The sequence below is a fragment of the Squalius cephalus genome (genome assembly GCF_949319135.1).
Source record: "Squalius cephalus genome assembly, chromosome: 24".
NCBI lineage: Eukaryota > Metazoa > Chordata > Actinopteri > Cypriniformes > Leuciscidae > Squalius > Squalius cephalus.
In genome coordinates, this window is record NC_137145.1 from 11,434,694 (window position 1) to 11,457,791 (window position 23,098).

The 23,098-nt window shown below is 35.9% G+C and overlaps 2 protein-coding genes across 2 annotated transcripts; both read left to right on the top strand.

The window, feature by feature from the left end:
- Positions 1-318: 318 nt before the first annotated feature.
- Positions 319-8,936, top strand: mogat2 (monoacylglycerol O-acyltransferase 2). The gene is made up of 6 exons (XM_079860604.1): positions 319-428; positions 911-1,089; positions 5,648-5,852; positions 6,095-6,269; positions 6,699-6,898; positions 7,278-8,936. Exons 1-6 carry the CDS (start codon positions 335-337, stop codon positions 7,430-7,432), a joined length of 1,008 nt encoding a protein of 335 aa, XP_079716730.1. The 5' UTR covers positions 319-334; the 3' UTR covers positions 7,433-8,936.
- Positions 8,937-12,152: 3,216 nt separating this feature from the next.
- On the top strand, positions 12,153-21,728 carry dgat2 (diacylglycerol O-acyltransferase 2). The gene is made up of 8 exons (XM_079860600.1): positions 12,153-12,514; positions 13,230-13,358; positions 13,513-13,620; positions 13,731-13,801; positions 16,367-16,571; positions 17,656-17,830; positions 18,400-18,602; positions 20,793-21,728. The coding sequence occupies exons 1-8, from the start codon at positions 12,475-12,477 to the stop codon at positions 20,945-20,947; spliced, it is 1,086 nt and encodes a 361-aa protein (XP_079716726.1). The 5' UTR covers positions 12,153-12,474; the 3' UTR covers positions 20,948-21,728.
- The last annotated feature ends 1,370 nt before the right edge of the window (positions 21,729-23,098 follow it).

The following is a 23,098-nucleotide window of genomic DNA, read 5'->3' on the forward strand; positions in this document are numbered from 1 at the left end:
GAGGACCATCAGAGGGTTAATGTACATTTACAGCAAGAGCATGTCGGGACTCATTGACTCACTCAAAAACGCCTTTTTGCATTAATCCCTTCTTTTCATGCACACGTTGTAAGGCATAATTTTGCACAGCTCTTTGCCTCTGGGGTCAAAAGTCTCATTGGTGTAATATCAAGGTATTCTTGGGTGATAATCCTATCACTTGCCTTGAATGATCAGATAAGGAGGTAGATGAAAGGAGGAGGGGAGCAAACCAAGACATGGTGTCAGACTTTGACCCCAGAGTGGAAATCCTAGCTGTGCTGATCTCTCGGTTCTTGTCGTCTCTGGTTTAAACATGAAGATTCATTTTGCTCCGGCTGATGTGCCTTTGGTTAGGAGGATCCAGACTGCTGTCGTTTTGCAGTGGGTCTTCTCTTTCCTGGCCCTCGGTAAGTGCACATGCTTTCACTACTTTTATTTGAAGTGTCTTTGCAAAGCCATCAAGCATTGGCATTGAATGAGATCTAATCACAGTCTGTGTTCTGTATTCTGACATATATTGCAATAAGTACATTATTTTACTAAAGTCAATTATATAGGGTGTACTTAATTTATCAATTATTATGAGATATTTGTGATTTGTCCAATGGCTCTCATGCCTTAAAAGGAATAAAAGCTGATAGCAGGAACATAACCTCATACAAAAGCCTCTTTCTTGAAAACACAAAAATCGGGGGGAAATGTGTTTTAGCAAATGTATTTTGTTTGTGAGTGCTGTATGTGATTTTGCAGGCCTTGATCAAAGCACCAACATAGTTCAAAACCTCCAGGTCAAAGTCTTCAGATGGAAAGATCCCATTGTAAATGTATTAGTACTGATGCCTGTGCATTTGTGCGTCCTGTGTGTTTATTTTATGTGTCATTTTTGCAGCCCCCTGCTGTATTGTACTGTTCCTCTTCCTGCTCTTCACTCGTTTCTGGCTCATCAGTGTGCTCTATGCCACCTGGTGGTTCATCGATTGGGATACGCCTTCAAAAGGAGGAAGAAAAGTGCCCTTTCTGTGCCGAATGCCCGTGTGGGAGCACATGAGAGACTATTTCCCCATAAAGGTGAGTGGGCGGACTTACTGAAGCATACATAGCAAAATGATATCTCTTGTTTGTTTTGACCTTTTAAATTGGATCAGAAACAGATTTAGTCACTTTTATGAACTGTGTCATATGAGCTACCTTAAAGGGATAGTTCACTTTGAAATTAAATTTTGGTATGTTTTAGCTTACCTCAAGGGCATCCAAGATGTAGGTGTCTTTGTTTCCGCAGTAGTTTCAATTTTGATATTTTTAGGTCAAACCGTTCTTGTCTGTCAGTCATATAATGCAGGTCTGTGGTCACCACCTCAAAGAGCATGCACAGAGAAGTCCAAATTAAACAATTCCCCATCGTCCAAATTAAACAATTCCCCATCGTAAGTACACATTGATGGCCTAAGACACGAAACGAGCGGTTTGTGTGAGAAAACGAACAGTATTTATATAGTTTTTACCTCTTGTACACAACCACGTCCAAGTGATCTGAGGGCGCGCGCGCTTCCTGGTGTGTGACGTGTGCACGCGTTCTGGCTTAGTCTGCGCAAGTGCCGGAAAGTGTACAAGAGGTAAAAACGATATAAATACTGTTCGTTTTCTCACACAAACCGCTCGTTTCGTGTCTTAGGCCATCAATGTGTACTTATGATGGGGAATTGTTTCATTTGGACTTCTCTGTGCATGCTCTTTGAGGTGGTGACCATAGACCTGCATTATATGACTGACAGACAAGAACGGTTTGACCTAAAAATATCAAAATTGAAACTACTGCGGAAACAAAGACACCTACATCTTGGATGCCCTTGAGGTAAGCTAAAACATACCAAAATTTTATTTCAAAGTGAACTATCCCTTTAAGAGATTTAGGGTTTAAACTGTAGCCTATTAGCGTAGTTATGTGGCAAGTGTCTTCTTTGCTGACAATCCTTTTGCAGTCCATCATATGCATAAATAAACATCAGTATAATAGTGCTTCAACCAAATGAAACCAATTGTTAATGCTTTAGAGAGAAAAACAAGGCCAAACCATTTAAATGTACAGATGAACTGTGATTTGCAGGCCCACAGACTGAGATATCAATCTAGTACTGCCATCTAGTGTCTATTCATTGTCTGAAAAAAGCAGCCTCCATGCATTTCTATAGAATGTGAAGTATGATTTAATATACCCCCGGTTTCAAAGACAAGGCTTATGCCTAGTTCCGGACTAAATTATATGATTTGAGCTGTTGTACAGCTTGTACTGAAATATCTTAAAATATGCCAGTGCCATTGTTTTGTCTCAAGATGCACACCATTAATGTGTTTTTCTAAGGCACGTTTTAAAAAGCTACTTGAATGTCCTAATTGAACTAAGACCTTATCCTGGCTTAATCTAAGCCCTGTCTGTGAAACCAGGCCATAGTGTCTTTATTTGCTTAATATAAAAATCATTGTGATGTCTAAAATATGTCCTTTGAAGGAACACATCTTAAATGTCTTAATTATCAATTAGATATGGTATTAGTAACTAGAAAACACTTCATCTTGTCTATTGTAAAATGTTTATCCAGGGTTTGTGGCATCACCATACATGAATTGTTTTGTTTTCATTGTGGTTATATCTTCTCAAAATACGACCAGTGACATAAATATCAGATTGTTCTAATGCTTTTAAAAGGGCACATTCTTTGAGTACTTACAAATTGCCATTGGCTTACAGAATATTACGTTTCATTGTAATCCTAAATGCATGGTGTGTTCACATGGTGTGTTTTACATTTTATGTGCGTGGGTGTGTGTGTACACGTACTTACTGATTTACTTACTGATGTACTTACTGACCTGAACTTTAGATATTGTATTTTTTAATATTGCAATGTAAGTCACTTTGGATGAAAGCATCTGCCAAATGCATAAATGTAAATGTAAATGACACTAAAGACTGGAGTAATGGCTGTTGAAAATTCAGTGTTGCCATCACAGGAATAAATTACATTTTAAAATATATTACAATGGAAAACAGTTGTTGTTTTAGCATTAAAGTCTTTGTCCCACCCCAAACTTTTCAATACGCTTTCATGCATCTGAGGTTATGTAGAGAAAATGTACAGTATACTGTGGATTTTGTCTATAAAAATAACTTGCAAACTTTTTGGAACAAAGTTTAAAACTAAACTGATAAGTGCTATTTTAGTGGCAATCTCGCTATACTTTTTACTCTCGTCATTATGTTAAAAAGACCTTTGTTTTTCTCAACAGTGACTGCATCGGGTACACCAAAACAGCACTGAATTGATTAGTGTGTCAGAGAAATGTTATCACTCTGGTTATTAAACCCTTGATACACTAATGTCTCTTATCTGTATGTATCTGTCCATAGTGACACTCTTTTACCTTTTGAACAACAGAGAAGGCATTGGCCTCAGAAGACACCATGTGTTCAGAGTAAATGAGTAACTGTAAACAATGTGAGGGTCTTTAAACCCCACTCAGTAAAAGTGTCATGGCCATGATCTTGAAAGGAGACAAAAATACCCATTTATACCCATCAAAACAACTTAACTTCAAAGGTTAATGAATGAATGTGATTGAAATTATTTAGATTTTGCTTAAAATGCTACCCATTCCCTTTTTCATTTAAGTTAGTTATTATTTCATTCTTTGTATAAATCATAAGAGCTCAGCCATTTACTTACAATTGTGGTTTTTTTTCCTAAGAAAATTGACTTTTTCTCAATTCACCATACAATCTGGGTTTATCGGATTCAAAAGGAGACACAACATATGACTAAATGCGTCATTAGATTTAAAGAGCCCTTGCTGCTAAACAGAGCATTTGTATTCGGAGTGAATAATTGATTAAGATGAAACCTTGCTTCAACAACCGGTACAAATGTTCCCTTATTTCCTCATTCAACCTCTTGACTTGAAAACAGAGCTCAGGGATCTTGGAATAAGCAGACTTTTGCTTATGGCATGGTGGGAATTTTGTTACTTTAAAGAAAATGGTGTCTGAGATATCAAGAACCTACCTCCACAAGTGCAGCGTTGTTTCATTTTAGTGTCTTAATAATGGTGATAGGAATAGATTTGGTGAGTTTTCTCAAGGAACACCCTATGGCGGGATGCCAGTGTTGTAGAGAGCCGCTGTCCTGCAGAGTTTAACTCAATCAATATTTTAGAGCTAATTAATATTTTCAGGATTTTTAATGCTACATACAATTTTTATTTTTATCAAGGTTTGAAGCTAAACTGGACAGGACAGTGGAACTCCAGGACCAACTTTTGTCATCCCTGCCCTATGGTGAAACTAGGCTGCTTGGCATTATCAAACCAGGATTTAGAAACATCAATCACTCATCAATCAAACACTTCTAACCTGATAAGATGTTAGCTGTGCAATGGGACCTCTATTTTTTTTTTTTATGACCATCCTTACAGCTTTCATCTGGTTAGTCTCTGGTAGCAGAAGAAATGTACATGGTTAGCAGTCAGAAAAACACATAAAAAATTGCCTGTGTGAGCGAGAACTTCGCCAGTCTTAGTAAACAGTAGTTAGTGGAACAGTATTTCCTTAATAATTAACCCATCTACAGTAGACAGCATTGGCATTCATGTTGATCACTAAACAAAGTGGCAGATCCAATGACAAATAGGCATTCATTAACCTATAATTATTATTTTGCCAATAATGTCCAGCTGGCTGTACATTATCCTGCTTATTACATAGCTACACTGAAGAAGAAAAAAATGGTGTGGGATTTACTTGAAAAAGGCTAGGAAACAATTTTCACTTACAAATAATTACAAAGAAATGACAAGTAGCACATTGATTTGAAGTAGAAAGACTGAAATATTTTTCTTGTAAAACGTACTATACTCTGATAATTATGTTTTATGTTTTATTTACAACTAAAAAAAATGTTGTTGTCAGTGTAATTGACAAATAAATGAATATGTGAACATGAAATATTGAGACGAAAAAATAGTAAAGTACAACAAACAGCCAAGACGCAAGACGAACACTGCAACAATTGTTTTCGCCTGCAGCTTTGAAGTAGCTACCGCTGTGATAATGAACTTATATTTTTCATATTCATGAAATTACATGAGTGCACCACCATTCTCGCAGTTGCAGCTCTTGCTTTTGGTGGATGTGTGAGTGGAATGGATATTGATCACTGAAAGTCTATGAAAAGTGTTTCACACTGCACTCACTTCCACTTATCCTAGCAAAATTAGTTTTTCTTGGAAAAACTGTGTTGGTGATTCTGGTTCTGGTTCTTAGAACTTCCTGTTTTTGCTCATGTCAATCCAAATAACACACCTCAAACACAAACCAATTCAGTCTGTTTGATTATTGTTGTTACTTTTAGAACTTTGTTGTACTATACCTTGCAGTTTGGTGATTGGTAAGGTATTAGCAGATCCTAGATCAGTGTGAAAGGTCATTACAGAGCCAAATGCAGTTGCACTGCACATGATCAGCACATGATCACTGACCTTTAACAGCTGCCCTTTTAAGAAATGCATGAAACGTATTCACATTCTCAAATCCTTAAGTTGTTTAAATGACTTTACTTCTTTATCTCTTTGTTAGCTGGTGAAGACAGCTGATCTGGACCCTAGGAAGAACTATGTACTGGGTTTCCATCCTCATGGTATACTTGTGGCTGGTGCATTTACAAATTTCTGCACAGACGCAACCGGTTTCAGAAAACTCTTCCCTGGGCTGAAGAGCAACCTTCTTATGCTGCCTCTCTGGTTCAGAGCCCCCTTCTTCAGAGACTACATCATGTCTGCTGGTCAGTAGTTTCCCTGATCACAGAATACTGGATAGAATACTGTAAATATTTATTAATATGCGATAAACAAACTTTATCATAGAAACCACACTCTTAGAAAAAAAGGTTCTTGGCTCAATTTAAAAGACCCCTTTATTGCCAAAAAGGTTCTAAATAAGGAGGAACTATTGTATTTTGTATTTTACAAAATAACTGTATTTTATAACCAGCTGTAGAAACTTTTATGTGTGTGTGTATTCTAGGCCTGGTTCCATCGGACAAGGAGAGTGCCAGCTATCTGCTCCGGCGGAAGGACGGTGGGAATGCTGTGGTCATTGCAGTTGGCGGTGCTCCTGAGGCTTTGGATTCCCACCCTGGGGAACACATCGTTCACCTAGCCAATAAGAAGGGCTTCATTAAGCTTGCGATAGAGCATGGGTAAGCAGCAGTTAATAGCATAAGAGGCAATCGCAGCCTCTTGTTGTATTTGTGCCAGTTATTCAACGCCAGATAGTTCTCTTGAGCAACAGTTTGTCGTTTCTGAAATACAAACTTGAGCAACTTGCAGTTGCAAGTAATATCGTTGAATTTATGAAAGACTCTTTGACCCACGGTAATGAGTTTGATTAAGAAATTTTACGTGGTATAAAAGTTAATGGTATTTTAACAGTTAAAACCAGGAAGAGTAATTTTGATTGGTCAATCGCAGCATTCCGCTGTCAGATCTGTTTAATATTTAACATTTAAACTCAATTTTCATTTCTTGTTAGGGTTTGTTTTATGATAATGATTCCATACATTATCTCTTATTTTCTCACAAAGAATTTAGTTTAAAATCTGTTTTTTTTTTTTTCATATCTCCTCCAGTGCAGATTTGGTTCCTATATATTCGTTTGGAGAGAACGAGCTATTTGACCAGGTGCAGAACCCTCGTGGCACCTGGCTGCGATATATTCAAGAGCGTCTGCAACGCATTATGGGCATTTCTCTACCCCTCTTCCATGCACGAGGTGTTTTCCAGTACAGTTTCGGCCTATTACCCTACAGAAAGCCCATCAACACTGTTGGTAAGTGCAATCAAATATTAGTCAAATATTATCAATATCAGGTCAAGGGTTGGGTGCAAATCACATCCATATTCTGTGCTAATATCTTTTTGTAGCCTACCCTAAACAGATGCAATGATCTCTCTCACATTTGTTAGCCATTTATTTGTTGTACTGTACCAATGCACAAGTCTTATCTGTTACCACTTTTAGCCTCCTGTAGCAGGTCCAAACCGTTGCAAAAGCTGATATTTGCTTTTTAGCAACCCTAGAGAAATGTCATATCAGCAAAATATCTGTCTGTCTGTCTGTCTGTCTGTCTATTTATCTATCTTTCTTCAAAATCACATCACCTGTGTTTGTCAATTATGAAGCTAACATATGAATTGTCTTCTCCAAGTGGGTAGGCCAATCCCAGTAGAGAAAAACGAGAAACCAACAGCTGAAGAACTGGATGTGTTTCACCAGCGCTATATGGATGAACTCACCCGCCTGTTCGAGGAACACAAAGGAAATTATGGAGTACCTGAAGACACTCACCTGCTTTTCCAATGAACGATTCGGAGTGTGTGTGTGTGTGTATGTGTGTGTGTGTGTGTAAGAGAGACACAGAAAGAAAGTATATGTGTGTAAGAGAGATACAGATAGAAAATATATGTGGTTTAGTTTCAGTGGTGTGTAGTCAGCATTTAAAACATAGTTGTTTTGCTATATAATACCAATTGTTGAAAAAAATATCAACATTGTATTTTCCTGATAAATGACAACATTACAGTTATAATCAATTGGCTGTACTTTAATTTGTAATTAACAGTTGTTAAACACTGCAATTTTTTTTTTCCATGTAAATTCATGGTTTAGTTTTTCTCATTCGCTTTGGTAAATTTTTTGAAACATTCTCTAAAACTGTAGTTATCACAACTGTTTGCTGGATCATCAGAACTCTATTGCATGTCTGAAAAATGTAACTGTTTCAGTTTATATGTAACAAATTTCTACAAAATGTACTGTATAAATACAAATGTATTACTGCTGCCGCTGTTTAGGGTTGTGACGTTCCTCCATGTTCAAAAATGGTGGTCATTGTGCTGGGCGAACTCCATATATATGCTTCCAAATTTGATTGGCAGGATTGTGATTCCTATTTCTTTACAACAGCAGGCCATTTGCTAATTTAGATATTACAAACATTCAATGTCATAGGTTTTTATGGAATATACGTGCATCAGAGTCTGTTTAAATGACTACTGACAGAGCCAGTAAAGTTTCTCCACTGAATCTCAAATGACGGTTGCATCTCTCAGGAGGATTGCAGTGTAAATGTCTCTGGCCATTACAACATGTAAGACAAAGTTACGATGGAACTCATTCATCCGATTATGTAAAATATGAAAGTCTTGACGTCAGAGAGATAGACAGATAAATACATCCCTGTCCCACGAGGCTATTTGTGTCCTCCGGGATGATTTGGGTCTAAGCTTGCACCACACATCGGTCTGTCCTGTTTCACAATGCTGGTTTAGAGAAGACTTGGTCATGCCAAAACATTTCTTCACAGCCAGGTTGACTACACACGCAGTGACCACAGGGTGACCAGATGTCCATGCCGATTAAATCAGGCTTTGAACATTGCATTTGGACAGACAGACATTTACATGCTCAAGAAACTGTGCCAGAGACAGACATCACATTTGAAGGTCAGCATTGGACAATGGCTGTTAGGAAGATATGGAAGACATTGAAGTCATTAAACTGGCCGGTTGCTATGTCATTTGTTCAAATATAGTGCAAATATGAAATGCATGAGAACATTGGGTTGAAGCCAGGTAAACCCTTGATATGACTCTGCAGTTGGTTATATTAGTACAGAATAAAATAGGTCTCATTTGTGAATGGTGGGTTTAGAGGGGAGGTAAGGGGATGTTTCACTAACCTGTAAACTTTGGCTCTTTACTAGCTAGATTGACAAATTGGACATGCACTGAATAACCTGTCTTATGTATGATATCACCCTGAGGAGCTATGTCTGAAGGTACAAACGGCTTAAATTCAAATGGCATGGGGCAACGTTTTTATGGGAAGGCTTTCACAAGTTTTTCTGAGTCAAATACAAGAATAAAAGTAAAAAAAAAAGTTTTTTAAGTGTATGTGTGCTTTTTGTCGGTTTTAAGTCCTAGTTACAGAAATAAGAGATGTTCCTCACTGCAGAACATGAAATCCAGGGGGAGGAGTTGGATCCAGATCCAACTCCTCCCACCTTACATATACCTACCCATCTCCACCCCCTGATCCCTAAACCCACCCCTAAACCTACCAATCTCCACCCCTTAGATCTGGATCCAACTCCGCCCCCTGGATCTCGTGTACTGCAGTGAGGTGCTACTGAGAAATAAAGAAGATCTAGATTTCTCATTTAACATGGAAAATGTGTCATGCTTTAGTGGAGGATTTCTGTAACCTGGTGGAAAACAAACACTTTTAACATGAAAATGACATGACATTTCAACTATAACCAGTAGATGGCTGCAGAGGACCACTCATTAGCTCATTTGCCAATTCCACTCCCTTTTGTCACATGTTTTGATTTTGGAATTATTATAAAATTAATATTATAACAAATTGTTAGCAATTTTATTGCTCTGACCTATATAGCAAGGAAAAGTCTCATACCATTTAGATGAAAGGAACTTCATAAAATGAATAAATAAGCCTAGATTTTACAGTGGATGCGAAACCGTCTTGAATTGCTCCCACATCATTGTAAATCACATTTATGACAAAGAACTACACAGATGCAGATATCATAACAATCTGCTTTTGACTGTTGCTGTGCTACTGCGGATTGAAAAATATGTTGAATAACGCAGACTAAAATACGGGGAGGAGCCGAAGCCTGCCGCTGGTTTAATATGAGTTTTAACAGAGTTAATTGTAATTTTTTAGGGAGGCTGGGTGGAAATTTAGGGGGGTTAAAGCCCTTTATAAATTGGGCCTAGTGACAAGCCTGATTCAAAATACACCAAAAATAGCAAAATATTAGCAAAATAATAATATAGAAATGTACTCATATACTAGTGTTTGAGTGTATATTGCGAAATAATCCGAAACCATTATAACAATTTAACATATAACATAATTTTCCTCCCATCTAATTTTTTACAACTTTTTAAAATGTTTAAATAGGCTCCATCTGCATGGTCTAATAGCAGAGACAGTTGCTCTCAATGAAAGCCTTTGCTATAGGTATCTGCATGATAAGGACAGTAGCTTGCATTAATATTTGTGTACATCTTGATATGGGTTAGGAAACATGTATGCATATTTCCATGTGTGTGTGCCAGCGTGTGGAGGTGTGTATGTCAACAAACAAGTGGTATCTTTGAGACACTGTGGAATTCATGTATTTAAAGCCTATTATGATCCTCATTTTGGTGTTCAAGATAAACAGTTATGTAACATCAGGTTTGGCCTATAGAGTTCTTTTAAGGTAGTCTAGCATAAGTCTCCCTTACTCATGAATGATGAATTTCTTTTTTATTTTGCACTGGAGTAGATATAGATTTTTTTAAATTCTAATAATAATGATTTCTAGCTTAATCAAAATCTTGATATGGGATGTGAGCTATCTTGATATGAAAATCTGATATTTTTTAGAACTAAAGAGCAAAGTACAAGAAGACCAGAGGCTTAGTATGCTTTTTATCACTTCAACAACACCTTATCTGCACTTGATGCCATTAGATTAATGCATGTAGTGTTGATGACCAAAGGGACAAAAACATGCAAAAGGACAAAAACATGCTGCTGATGAAGAAGTAAACCATAAAAGAAAGAAGAAAAACAATACAGACGCTGCAAAAACATTCTCCCCATATCTCTTTGACCTTCAGATTATATTATGAGACATATATGTTAGAAGCATTTATGTAATCTGTAAATCAGTACATGAATTAATACCAATAAATTAGGATTTGTCTAATACTGTATAGACCAAGGTTCAAAGAACAGCTAAATCATCTCTGCCAAATGGACCTTTGATATTGATACTGTTACTGTACAAATTTGCAGTCTAGACTAAATTTATTTCCTCATCCAAGTTGGGTGATTATTGGCACTCAGTAAAAATGGTCATTATGAGTTTACCTGCTGTGACATCTGGTATCAAACTCATAGTTCAATATTGTAAAATATTATTCAGAACTATATCAGACAAAAAAATGTTTCATAAACTTTACATTACAACTGTAATTTGTGAAAATGTTTACAATACATCTCTGACTAAACTGACATTATCAACTTAATGTCAATAATGAATGATAATGATTCTTATTAAATGGGTATTCTTTTGAAAACATGAAAGATTTGCAAATAATAATATAGGCAACTGTATAATATTATACAAGGCATAGCGTGAATTACACCACAAAGCACATTTTTAAATTTAAAGCAGTTGATAATTTGTTTGAGCAGTTGAAGATCATAGCAATAAAGGTGAGGGTTCTCTCTGCCGTCTGAGTGGTGGCCAAGTCTGCGAGAGGAACAGGACAATGAAGGTCACTGGCAGTAGCAACACTGGCCTTGGTATTGTGAAAAAGGAAAAGTGGAACATTATGAAACGCCCTATATCCCTAATGGACATTCAGTCTGGCAGGCTGCTATCTCACATTTTTTTTTCTCCATATTTTAGTTTCTTCTGGGGCTTATTGAAGTTTTGTGTAATGACTTACAAAGATTATTATTATTAATACCCATAAAAAACGTGGGTCTTGGGGTAGATTAAATAGACCTTATTCAGAGCAGCGCCATTACAGGTATGAAAGTGAGGCTGTGAGGGATAGACTGTATCAAAAGTTACAAAGCTCCTAGCTAGATCACTTATAATTTTCCACAGCTCATGTTGTCTGGAGTTTTTTTGTCAACTGACATTTCTTGGAAAGATATTTTTGCAGTGCTTCATGAGAAGAATCAAAAATACATTAAATAACATAGCTACAGCCCACTGAAGAGATGTATGTCTATTCCTCACAGCCTCGCTTTTATTCCAGTTTAAAAAGATGGTGCTGCTGTGAATAAGGTATATACTTCATAAAGTTAAAATATATTAGAAAAAATGAGTAGCCTAATAAAGGTGTGTTTTTATAAAGAGTGGACAATCAGTGTTGTTCATTAGTCAATAAAGTCTGGGGGAGGGGCTAAAGTATCCTCTACCTGATTGGCTGGGGGCCCATCCCCGTCCAGTTTACCTTGACCAACCTTTAAAACCTCCAGATCAAATGAAGCGATAACCAGTCAGAGCCTAGTAGGGTTGACAGCTACAGACAGGAGCCAGCTTGCCTGTTATCGAAAATTTATCAGACAGAATCATTTTTTTTGGAAATAAAAACTTGACAATCTTTAACAACGTCTTTATTTCTGACAGCGAAGGCGGTTACAGTTTGATTGACAGCGCTTTCGATACTCCTCCTCCAGAGGCGCTTAAAGGACAGGCGCGCGCATGTGAGCTCGCGTTGATGCCAGGACAGAGAGGGATGCTGTAGAGCAGCTCAACTTCCACCAGCGAGACTTATTCTGTTTAATTTATCACTCGTGCCTCAACCATGAAGACCATACTCGCTGCATATTCCGGTGTCCATAAGGGTAAGTAAAAAATAAATAAATAAATAAATTATAGTAATAAATGTGAAATAATGGCTATTCAAATTTGTTGATTTGTTCGATTTGTTGTTCAAATTTGTGTGTATACATTTTTATATAGCCTAATTTTACAGTATTTATATATAAATATGAAATTATTTATTCCATATTAGTTTTTGTGTAACAATCAGGTGGTCATAGTTAGTGAGATTCATGGAGGTATTGAGCGGTTACAAAGTCTGCACCGTGTTCGGTGAATGAGAGAGATAATAAAAGTGTTACATGAGCATCAGTGTCTTACTTCGCAGTGTGACTGCTGTTTGTTGTTATTTTCAGTCTGTTAAGAAGGGATTAAGTTGTCTTGTGATCTGATTCTAAGGGAAGTGTGTGTGCTTTAGTGCTGTATGTCTTAATTGTCTTTTCTGGTGGGGCTTTTTGAACTGTGTAAATTGTGCGTCAGTTTTGTGAATAATGAATGAGAGGTATTATGGTGTTGGTTGTGTGCTCTGATTCTTAGGATATAAAAGCAAAGATCTTCCTGTTAAAACACATTCAAGTTTTAACCACAACTGGTTGTTACTGGTCTGTTACTTCTTTGTCACAGTCATGATATGCATGACATTTATTCCTAGGCTTCAGACAGACCTATAGTGTTGAGAACAAGCATTCCCACAACATTAAGCTGGGTAATTCCGATTGTCCTTTAAATCCCGTGTAGGCTCAGGCTCCAGCATCCTCTCTGCCTTACATGACCTGCCGTCCGTCCCATGGCTGACACGATCCAAGATCGTGAAACATCTGCAGATGATCTCCGTCCTGCAGTTTGTCATGTCATTTCTTGCCATGGGTGAGTGGAACAGTTAAGTTCTTTACGAGACTTAAGTCGAAGGCTTAGAGAATTTACAATGTAGGACATTGTGCTACCTTACTGAACTCACTTATATGAATTATTTTTGTTGTTTATGAAACATCAAGTTTAAATGCTCTTTTTGCTCTTCTAGGCATTGGCTGCTCTCTGCTGCTTATGTACATGTTTTGCACTGACTGCTGGGTAATTGCCGCCGTTTACACTGCCTGGCTCATCTATGACTGGAACACCCCAAAACAAGGTAAAGATTTCAGTCTTCTCTTCCATGATTAAAGCACATCATGATTCAATCATGTTCAGAAGTGTGGGATTTTTGTTTTCTTTGTTAATGTTCCAACATCTTTATCTTAGGAGGCCGCAGATCGACCTGGGTGAGAAATTGGACCGTGTGGACATACTTTAGAGACTATTTTCCCATAAGAGTGAGTGACTTTACATCTTATACAACATTACGGTTTGAATTCAAAGAATTCAAACGGCTTAGACACTGAATAGCTAATAGTTAGGTAAATACAAAGATAAGCCTCAAACTGGAGTTATAAAATGTATGGACTTTGCAAATCTGAGAGTACAAATCTGCAGAGTTTAAGTATAGATTTAAAAGGGACAGTTCACACAAAAATGAGTCTATCATTATTTAGCTTAATGTTGTTCTGTTTGACTCTCTTTCATCAGAAAATGCGCTATTGTTCAAAATTTTGGGGTTGATAAGATTTTGTAATGTTTTTGAAAGAAGTCTCTTATGCTCACCCAGACTGCATTTATATAAGCAGTAATATTGTGAAATATTATTACAAGTTTTCTATTTCAAAAAGTAATTTATTCATGTGATGAAGCTCCAGTCTTCAGTGTCACATGACTCTACAGCAATCATTAATATGTTGATTTGCTGCTCAAGAAACATTTCATATTATTATCAGTGTTTATACTTATATTTAATATTTTTTTGTGGAAACTGTGATACATTTCCTAGGATTTGATAAATAGTAAGATCATCATTTATTAAGTCTTTACTGTCACTTTTGATTAATTTAATTGCATCTTTACTGACCCCATCTTTTCAACGGTAGTGTAATTTCGTATATTCTGACTAGCATGAAACATTATTAGTTTCGTCCTGTTCTTTTCTCTCCTTGACATTCTTGTTGGGTTGGGTGGATCTTGATGTGAGCTGTAAGAGCTCTGCTAGACTTTGCTCGTCCTGATCAGTAGAAGCTTAAGCACTTGTTTTTCTGTTCGTCTTGTGTCTTACTTCTGTTATATGAACCAGAGCACAGGGCTCCATAGAACAAAGGTGAAACAGGAACTCAAACACAGATTGGAATAAAACAAATACCTGCTTGAGGAACGGAAAAGTGAACTGTGACCTCTTTGACACACTTCTCTATAAATTCAATCTATAAATATGGTACTATTTAAATGCAAATCTTAATTTGAAGTATTCAAATAGAATTAAAACCATTAATACAAAGGACTCTCACAAAGGAATGCCCTGCCTAGGCCAGTTGGCTTGGACGTTTACCTTGCAGTACACGTAGTGCATTTAAGTCACATAAAGTTACAGTGTGTGCCAGCAGTGATAAGAGTGAGGAGAAATAAGGTCAGCAGTGATTAAAAATTGTCTTAATGAAAAGTTTGATATATGATATGATATATATGATATATATAAGAATGATTAACATCTGATCAATTTCAAACAAATTTGCTGATAAAATGGGTTCATTAAGAACTAGATACAATTAGAACTATAGATATCATAGATATACTTTTTTTAAAAAAGACGCAAAAGCATCACAGAATGATCCCATGCGACACATATCATATATTCCAAGTGTTCTGGGGTTAACACTTAAATTTAATATCGTATACCCCCAGAACACTTGAAATATATGATATGTGTCGCATGGGATCATTCTGTGATGCTTTTGTGTGTTTTTTTTTAGAAAGCTTGATGCTGGTCGCTATTCACTGCCATTAGGTCCATAAAAGATGAAAATCACCCTAATGCCATAGTCACCCTCATGCCATATATGCCCTTCTTGGACATATGACATGAGGGTGACTATGGTATTAGGGTGATTTTCATTTTAGGGTGAACTATCTCTTTAAGGTGTGGTCATTTTAAGGTGTGGTCAGGGCGAATTTTCATGGTCAAAATCATCCATTCATCAGTCATTTAATTTATGAATACACGCAATTGTGAATTTCTCTTGAAACCACACCCAGATTTCGGAAAGAGTTCAAGTTGGTCACGAGATTTAGCCGTGACGACCAACAGAAACCTTGTTTTGGCAACATCTTGGCAACTACTCACAACACCATATTATTGTGGAAAGAATAATATTAATTTGATTTATAATAAATGTGTTGTTTTGAGTGTAAGATTTTGAGTCTTGGACTCAAAAACAAGGGCAACTGCACCTGCAAACAAGACTAGACTTTCTCTTAGCCTCCTCCCGATGGTTATACATCTCGCCCCGGCACAGGATTTGTCTTAAAACCTTTGATTTATTCATCCGTTAATGTCATTATGTAACACTGACTGCTGTTTATGTAAGGATAAGCAGCTCTTACGTTTGTACAGCTTCTTGTACATACTCATTCACTTCCTTGAGAGACTAACCATTGCTCCGTTATATCTGCTGCAAACATTAATACCCATGGCATGTCTGTCCGTAATTATCTCCTAAAACGAATATGTACTGTATTAGGACAGCAGATAAGTGCTTAATGATAATTTCTGATAAGAAACTGTGTTCGTGAACAATATAATGTACACATTAGATAAAGTTTCAATACTGACCTATGTCCTAAATCCAGGAAAACAGGTCTTTTGAAAATGCTAAATATAGCTATTAGTTATTTAATAAGTTAAGTTAATAATTTCTCACTGTGAAATTTAAGCATCACATCCTATATTTATAATCGCATAGTAAACAATGCAAATTAACTAATCTCCTGCTACATTTTTCTCTGATTATTTGCAGCTTATCAAGACGCATAACCTGCTTCCTAGCCGAAACTACGTTTTTGGCTACCATCCTCATGGCATCTTCTGTTTTGGTGGTTTTTGTAACTTCGGGACAGAGGCCACAGGATTCTCCAAGATATTCCCCGGAATTAAGCCATCTCTTGCCACATTGGCTGGAAACTTCCGGTTGCCAGTGTTTAGGGATTACCTGATGTCTGGAGGTACCTATATCTGCACTACTAGTATCATTTTATGGAATAAACCATGCTTTCATTGTTTGCAATCGCATCATGAATCAGTGAGTGAAGAGTAAACTTGCTCAATGCAGGAAGTTCGTTTTTTGTCTGATTAAAAAGAGGACCATAGTTGTTCTCTGTGGTGTAGATAAGAATCCTGTAGTCAAGGACCTCTGAGCTTTGTCCTATTGCGTACAGAGACACAGTCCAGCATGTGCTGATGTCAATATTTTTTGAAGAACTTCTGTTGAAACCTGCCCTATGTACCCACTGATTGATAGACTATTCTTCCACCCTCTTATAAGAAACAAACAGCAATAGTTACTTAAAAAACTGTCAAACAAATATTTTCCTTAAAATTCCAATATAATATAATATAAAATGATATGATATAATATAATATAATGATACAGTTTTGCCATCTTCTGCTTTAAATGATTGTGCTCTTTAAAGCGGGATGAATTCTAACTGGCTGTCAGCAACAAAATCGGACGTGAGCTGTTCCATAAATGTTGTTTCTTATGCGGAAATGGCGTTAAAAAAGCTTATATTTCAAGCTGGATAAGACATGTGCATGTGCAGTCTTATGTGCGCACATGAAATGGAAGTTGCGATATCTTTTCTTTCCTATTGTGACGAGCGAAATGGCTTCTCGAACAAGAAAAAATGTAGGACAGGACTTGATTTTGTCCTTTGATTGGATCGTTGTTGTTGGCTCATGCGAGTGACAGGTTGTCCCGCCCTCGCACCAGTAAACACATCATCAGAGAAGAGAAAAGATGAGATGTCGTTGCAAGAGAGAGCGGCAGCTATTTTAATTCATGATTACGAGGGCACGTGAATAAAAAGCAATGCGCACGAATAAGTCATTTATAATAAATACTGCAATATTCCAATGCAATAATTGTTTTTAATTTAAAATGATTTATTTGTTTTAGTTTGACATTTTTCTTATTTAATTAATTATCTTTTCATTGTCTCAAGAGCCCCCTGCAGTTCCTTCATGAACCCGTTTGGGATACAGTAAACGTTCACCAAAGTTCTGACACTATACCCTTCCGTTTCTCAGGTATCTGCCCTGTAAATCAAAACTCCATTGACTACCTCCTGTCTAGTAACGGTACTGGCAACGCCGTGGTCATCGTGATCGGAGGGGCTGCAGAATCTTTGGACTGTGCCCCGGGGATGAACGCCGTCACGCTGAAAAAACGCAAAGGCTTTGTGAAACTGGCCCTCAAGCATGGGTGAGAACCGCAAATAATTTTTGAACTAGAACTAGTGGTTCAAATCGATAAAATTCAGTGTGCTGTTGAGGCTAGGTTTATGCTGGTAGTAGCTTGAGTTTTGCCTGAAGTTCTTAGTCCTCTGATGCTTTCAGTCCTGTTCAGGTTTTCTTGGTCATCATCAGTAAATGGCAGGGTTGTTACAGGTGAAGCAACACAAAGCCTTCAGAAATAAGCACTTGTTGGACTAGCAAAGCAGTTTGGAGTGAAGTATTAAGCCAGTATTTTGTGATCAGAAATGTGGAGAAACAACAAGAACCCTGCCAATATTTGTGCTCTGAATGGAACTGCATCATTACAAAGCAATGCATAATAATGCACAGAAAATCCCTAACTATTCAAATCTCAAAGAAGCTTATAAGATAAGTGCTTTTGAATAAATTCCTAAAATAGGACTTACCTCTCTCACAAGATTTTGTGAAAAAATGAAACTGATTCTTAAATTGACTATTGCATATTGTCTTTGTATTTTAAAAATGTGTATTTCCTTGTCATTATGATAACTTTTTAACTTCTTGTTCCTCTCTCAGTGCTGATCTGGTGCCCGTCTACTCATTTGGTGAGAATGAGGTCTACAAACAGCTGATTTTCAACGATGGTTCTTGGTGGCGTATGGTTCAAAAGAGGCTTCAGAAGATGTTAGGCTTTGCCCCGTGCCTGTTTCATGGTTGTGGACTGTTCTTCCCAGAGTCATGGGGTTTTGTACCTTTCTGCAAACCCATCACTACTGTTGGTGAGTAACACCACATTTGTCACCATACAGATGTTTTATGGCCATATTTTCTCTAGGTAATCCAGATTTTTTATGTTAGCCTTTTGCTAAATTACATAGAGTTTGATAGAGTAAAAAAAAAAAAAAAAAAAAAAAAAAAAAAAATTATATATATATATATATATATATATATATATATATACACACACAGTTGTAATTTATTACATTTTTCAACCTCCATTGCAAATCAGCTTTGTTGGCAAAATGTATAGACTTTCAGCTTTTTGCAACAAACAAATCAAACAAAAGTAATTTAAATTGCTTAACAAAACAAATGTTTCAAAATGTTTCCCCAAATTCAACTGAAAGTGCAACTTTTAATGACTATGAAGTCTCAAAATTATTCAACCCCCTGAATAGAATCCCTCACAACAGCACAAATCTGCAGAACAGGTGTTGTCTCAAGCACACCTGATGCAACTAATCAAGGGCTTCATTAGTTGCACCAGGTGTGCCTGAGCTAGAACACATGAAATCCCGTTTGCAGCAGGTCATAACAGCAAAACGGTGTTCTACTAAGTACTAAAGATGCTTGCCATAAAGGGGATTAATAATTGTGAGATTGCAGAAGTCATTAAAAGTTGCATTTTCAGTTGAATTTGGGGAAACAACTTGTTGTGTTGAGCTATTTCAATTACTTTTGTTTGATTTGTTCATTGCAAACAGCTGAAAGTCTGTAAATTTTGCCAATAAACCTGATTTTGCAGTGGGGGTTGAATAATTTTGATTACAACTACAGTGTCCTACACATATTAATTATATTTAAATACCAGAATTAAACCTGTAAATACAAAAGTAAATATATATGTGACCCTGGATCACAAAACCTAAGTCATAAGTTGCACGGGTATATTTGTGGCAATAGCCAACAAAACATTATATATATATATATATATATATATATATATATATATATATATATATATATATATATATATATATATATATATATATATATATACAGTACTATGCATAAGTTTAGACACCCATGCTAAAGTTGACTAAAAAGAGGAATAAAAAATCATCTTTTTGAAATTGAACTTAATGCCTTAATTAAAAAAATTAGGAAAAATCCAACCTTTAAGGACACCAATTTTCTTTGTGAATGAATAATGTATCGTAAATAAATAAATGTTCTTCCTTAAAATACAGGGTGCATAAGTTTGGACACCCCTATGTTAAATTCCCATAGAGGCAGGCAGATTTTTATTTTTAAAGGCCAGTTACTTCATGGATTCAGGATACTATGCATCCTGATAGAGTTCCCTTGGCCTTTGGAATTAAAATAGCCCCACATCATCACATAGCCTTCACCATACCTAGAGATTGGCATGGAGTACTTTCCATAAGATCATCTCTCAATGCAAATCAAACCAGCTATTAGGCTAACTGAAATAAAACCATGCCAATCTCTGTATTCTAAGGAAGAACATTTATTTATTTACGATACATTATTCATTCACAAAGAAAATTGGTGTCCTTAAAGGTTGTATTTTTCCTAATTTTTTTAATTAAGGCATTAAGTTCAATTTCCAAAAGATGATTTTTTATTCCTCTTTTTAGTTAACTTTAGCATGGGTGTCTAAACTTATGCATAGCACTGTATATATATATATATATATATATATATATATATATATATATATGTGACCCTGGACCACAAAACCAGTCACATGGGTAATTTTTTTAAATTGAGATCTATACATCACATGAAAACTGAAAAAATAAGCTTTTCATTTATGTATGGTTTGTTAAGATAGGACAATATGTGGCCGAGATACAACTCTTTGAAAATCTGGAATCTGAGAGTGCAAAAAATCGAAACATTGAGAAAATTGAGAAAATTGAGAAGCATTGAGAAAATGGTATTTAAATATAAATGTGTATATGTATATTTGAATTGTACTAGATATTCTACTTATTCTATAGGTTATGCTTGGGTTATAATGAGACGTACATAAAATAGTTTTATACAGTTCAAGGACAGTCTCTATGTTGATAGAACTGCTCTTTCAGCTTACGGTCGATATTTGCTGACATCAGAATCCCATTAATGGTTAGAATTTAGACTTTTGTTGACATAAACTTGGTTTAACTAGCGTTTAATGTTCTGTGGATGAACTTGATGAAAAATGTTTCTCTCTTCTACAGTTGGTGAACCCATCACAGTTCCAAAAATCGAGGAGCCGAGTCAGGACGTCATAGATATGTACCATGCTATGTACATCAGGTCCCTCAAGTCTCTCTTTGACAATTACAAGGCTCGTTTTGGTCTAAATGAGAGTGACATCCTTCTAATTCAATGAAAGAAAGCATTGATGAATAGTAATAACTTTATAAAAGAACACTCTGGAGCATCCGCCCCCTAACTAAAGTGCCTGTTCAGAGAAGATGAAAGAAATCAATGCGGTTTCTATTCATTCAATAGTGTAAACTCTACTGAAATGTACTGTTCTACATGGGATGTTAATCTAGCCTGTGTCACTTCTGCTCATTGCCACTGGGTGGCAATCCACAATAAATACTTCGCAGACTGCTGCCAAGTATAATCTAGATTTCTCAGATGGTGGATGTATATTCCTCAATATATGCCAATATATATATATATATATATATATATATATATATATATATATATATATTACAAGTAATGTATTAAAGATTTAATTTAAATGCTGTACTAGATAAAAGTGTTTGCCCCATTATATTATTTTTAATGCAGAAGCAATGCAATTATTGGGAGTTTTGCCTTACTAAAAAGCCAAAGGGTGGTTGTGTAACCAAAGAGTGAAAGTGGATTTTGGCCTTTTGTTATATAGAAACTAACCAAAAATGAAAATTGTGATTCAATTGTTGGAATAATACGTTGGAATGAAGGACAGGATATTTTGCTTTTAAGAAAATGATCCCTTTTTTATCATAGCTCGAAGGTTAAAGAGGAGGTTAAAGTGAAGTCTAGAAGGTGAAGATGATAATGAATACCTGTAAATATGTGATGGTACAGTATTATAAGAATACTAATGAATGCTGGTCATTTTTCTGTAACACTATTGATAATTTACCACAGAAGTATTAATTTTGCATATATACAGTAAGTTGCACATACATGCTTTGTTAAGCTCAAGCAAATCGTTTACCTACTGAGTTTGCAGCCTTGAAATGAGATCAGTTTTCACCATAAATCCTTACATGACATCAAAATTTGTCCCAGTTACAGGTCATTATTCCAAAAGCAAATGCTTGAAAGACCTCAAACATGTGTTTGCTTGCCAAATCAAACAAGCCTTTTTTTGAACATCAATTAACCTGAATTCAAGTGCCAAGATGTATGTACATGTATGCAATCATATTTGAGAGAATACATTTTTTATTGTGATTGTGTATTTAATGGATTCAGGGGACCTGCAGCTCTTGATTGGTGGATAAGCAATACATGCTGACATTTAACCAAGGATCGTGACTTATCGCCTTTTAAGTTGTGAATATGCAATAAATGCTGCAGTTTCCATCTCTGATATCAGCCTTCATTTATGTCCATGAAATCCTGATTCTTTGAATTAAACTTTTGTATATTTTCAGAATAAACGTTTATGGAAAAGTATCATGTGCTGTCTTGTTTTGAGCTACAACACTGTCTTTGAATGACACATAACAGCAAATGTTCTCTTATTCCTGTTTTAAAACCCAGCCTTGGTTTTTTTTTAATCGGAGATTTATGCAACAGTTCCAGATTATTAGTCCAAAGTCCATGGGTCATGTAAGATAATTCTTTAAATTAATCAATAATTGCTGTATGACCAAATCACTATTCTCTTCACAAATTAAACATAATAAATGTTTGTTTTACTTTTGTAAAAATTCAAATATGCATTTAATAAACCAAATAGCACATTGTAATTCACATTCACAGAAAACCCCAGGATATGTTTAAGGTACATTATAGTATTACAGCATGTAAAGTCTCAAGATATATTAATAAAGCAACACATGTCCCTACACTAGTGTAAAAAAAAAAAAAAAAACCTTTGTAAAGCACAAAAGTGTAACTGCTTAGGACTTCTTATTTGATTGGCTTATGGGCACATAGCCATGAATGAAAGATTTTGAATGATTTATCTAGGTCACTAATTGTTTACTTTTTATGTTTAAATATTGATTTCACAAATGTAATAAACTGAGGCCATATTTTATGTTTAACCATTATGGTATTGTTTTACCCCATATATCTAATTTATTTATTTTGCTTTTCTCTTTTTTGCTTTTAGTTGATTTTTTTTCTGGTGTAGTGAGTAGGCCTATGCATGATTAATAATTTAGTATGTAAGGACTTTATATATGTTAACATGCAATGTTCTTTTAAAATTTGATTGCAATAAAAATAAAATAAAATTAAAGATTATTTTAAAATGAACAGACATTAACCAGGCCACTTTCCCCCCAAAAATCCTTTAAAAATA

What these genes read in the sequence shown, in the direction of transcription:
- mogat2 (XM_079860604.1), top strand. Translation starts at nt 335, where the DNA reads ATGAAGATTCATTTTGCTCCGGCTGATGTGCCTTTGGTTAGGAGGATC. An exon ending in GAGACTATTTCCCCATAAAG is followed by an intron (nt 1,090 to 5,647) that starts GTGAGTGGGCGG and finishes TCTCTTTGTTAG; the next exon opens with CTGGTGAAGACAGCTGATCT. An exon ending in AAAGCCCATCAACACTGTTG is followed by an intron (nt 6,899 to 7,277) that starts GTAAGTGCAATC and finishes GTCTTCTCCAAG; the next exon opens with TGGGTAGGCCAATCCCAGTA.
- dgat2 (XM_079860600.1), top strand. Translation starts at nt 12,475, where the DNA reads ATGAAGACCATACTCGCTGCATATTCCGGTGTCCATAAGG. An exon ending in GGATTACCTGATGTCTGGAG is followed by an intron (nt 16,572 to 17,655) that starts GTACCTATATCT and finishes TCCGTTTCTCAG; the next exon opens with GTATCTGCCCTGTAAATCAA. An exon ending in AAACTGGCCCTCAAGCATGG is followed by an intron (nt 17,831 to 18,399) that starts GTGAGAACCGCA and finishes TTCCTCTCTCAG; the next exon opens with TGCTGATCTGGTGCCCGTCT.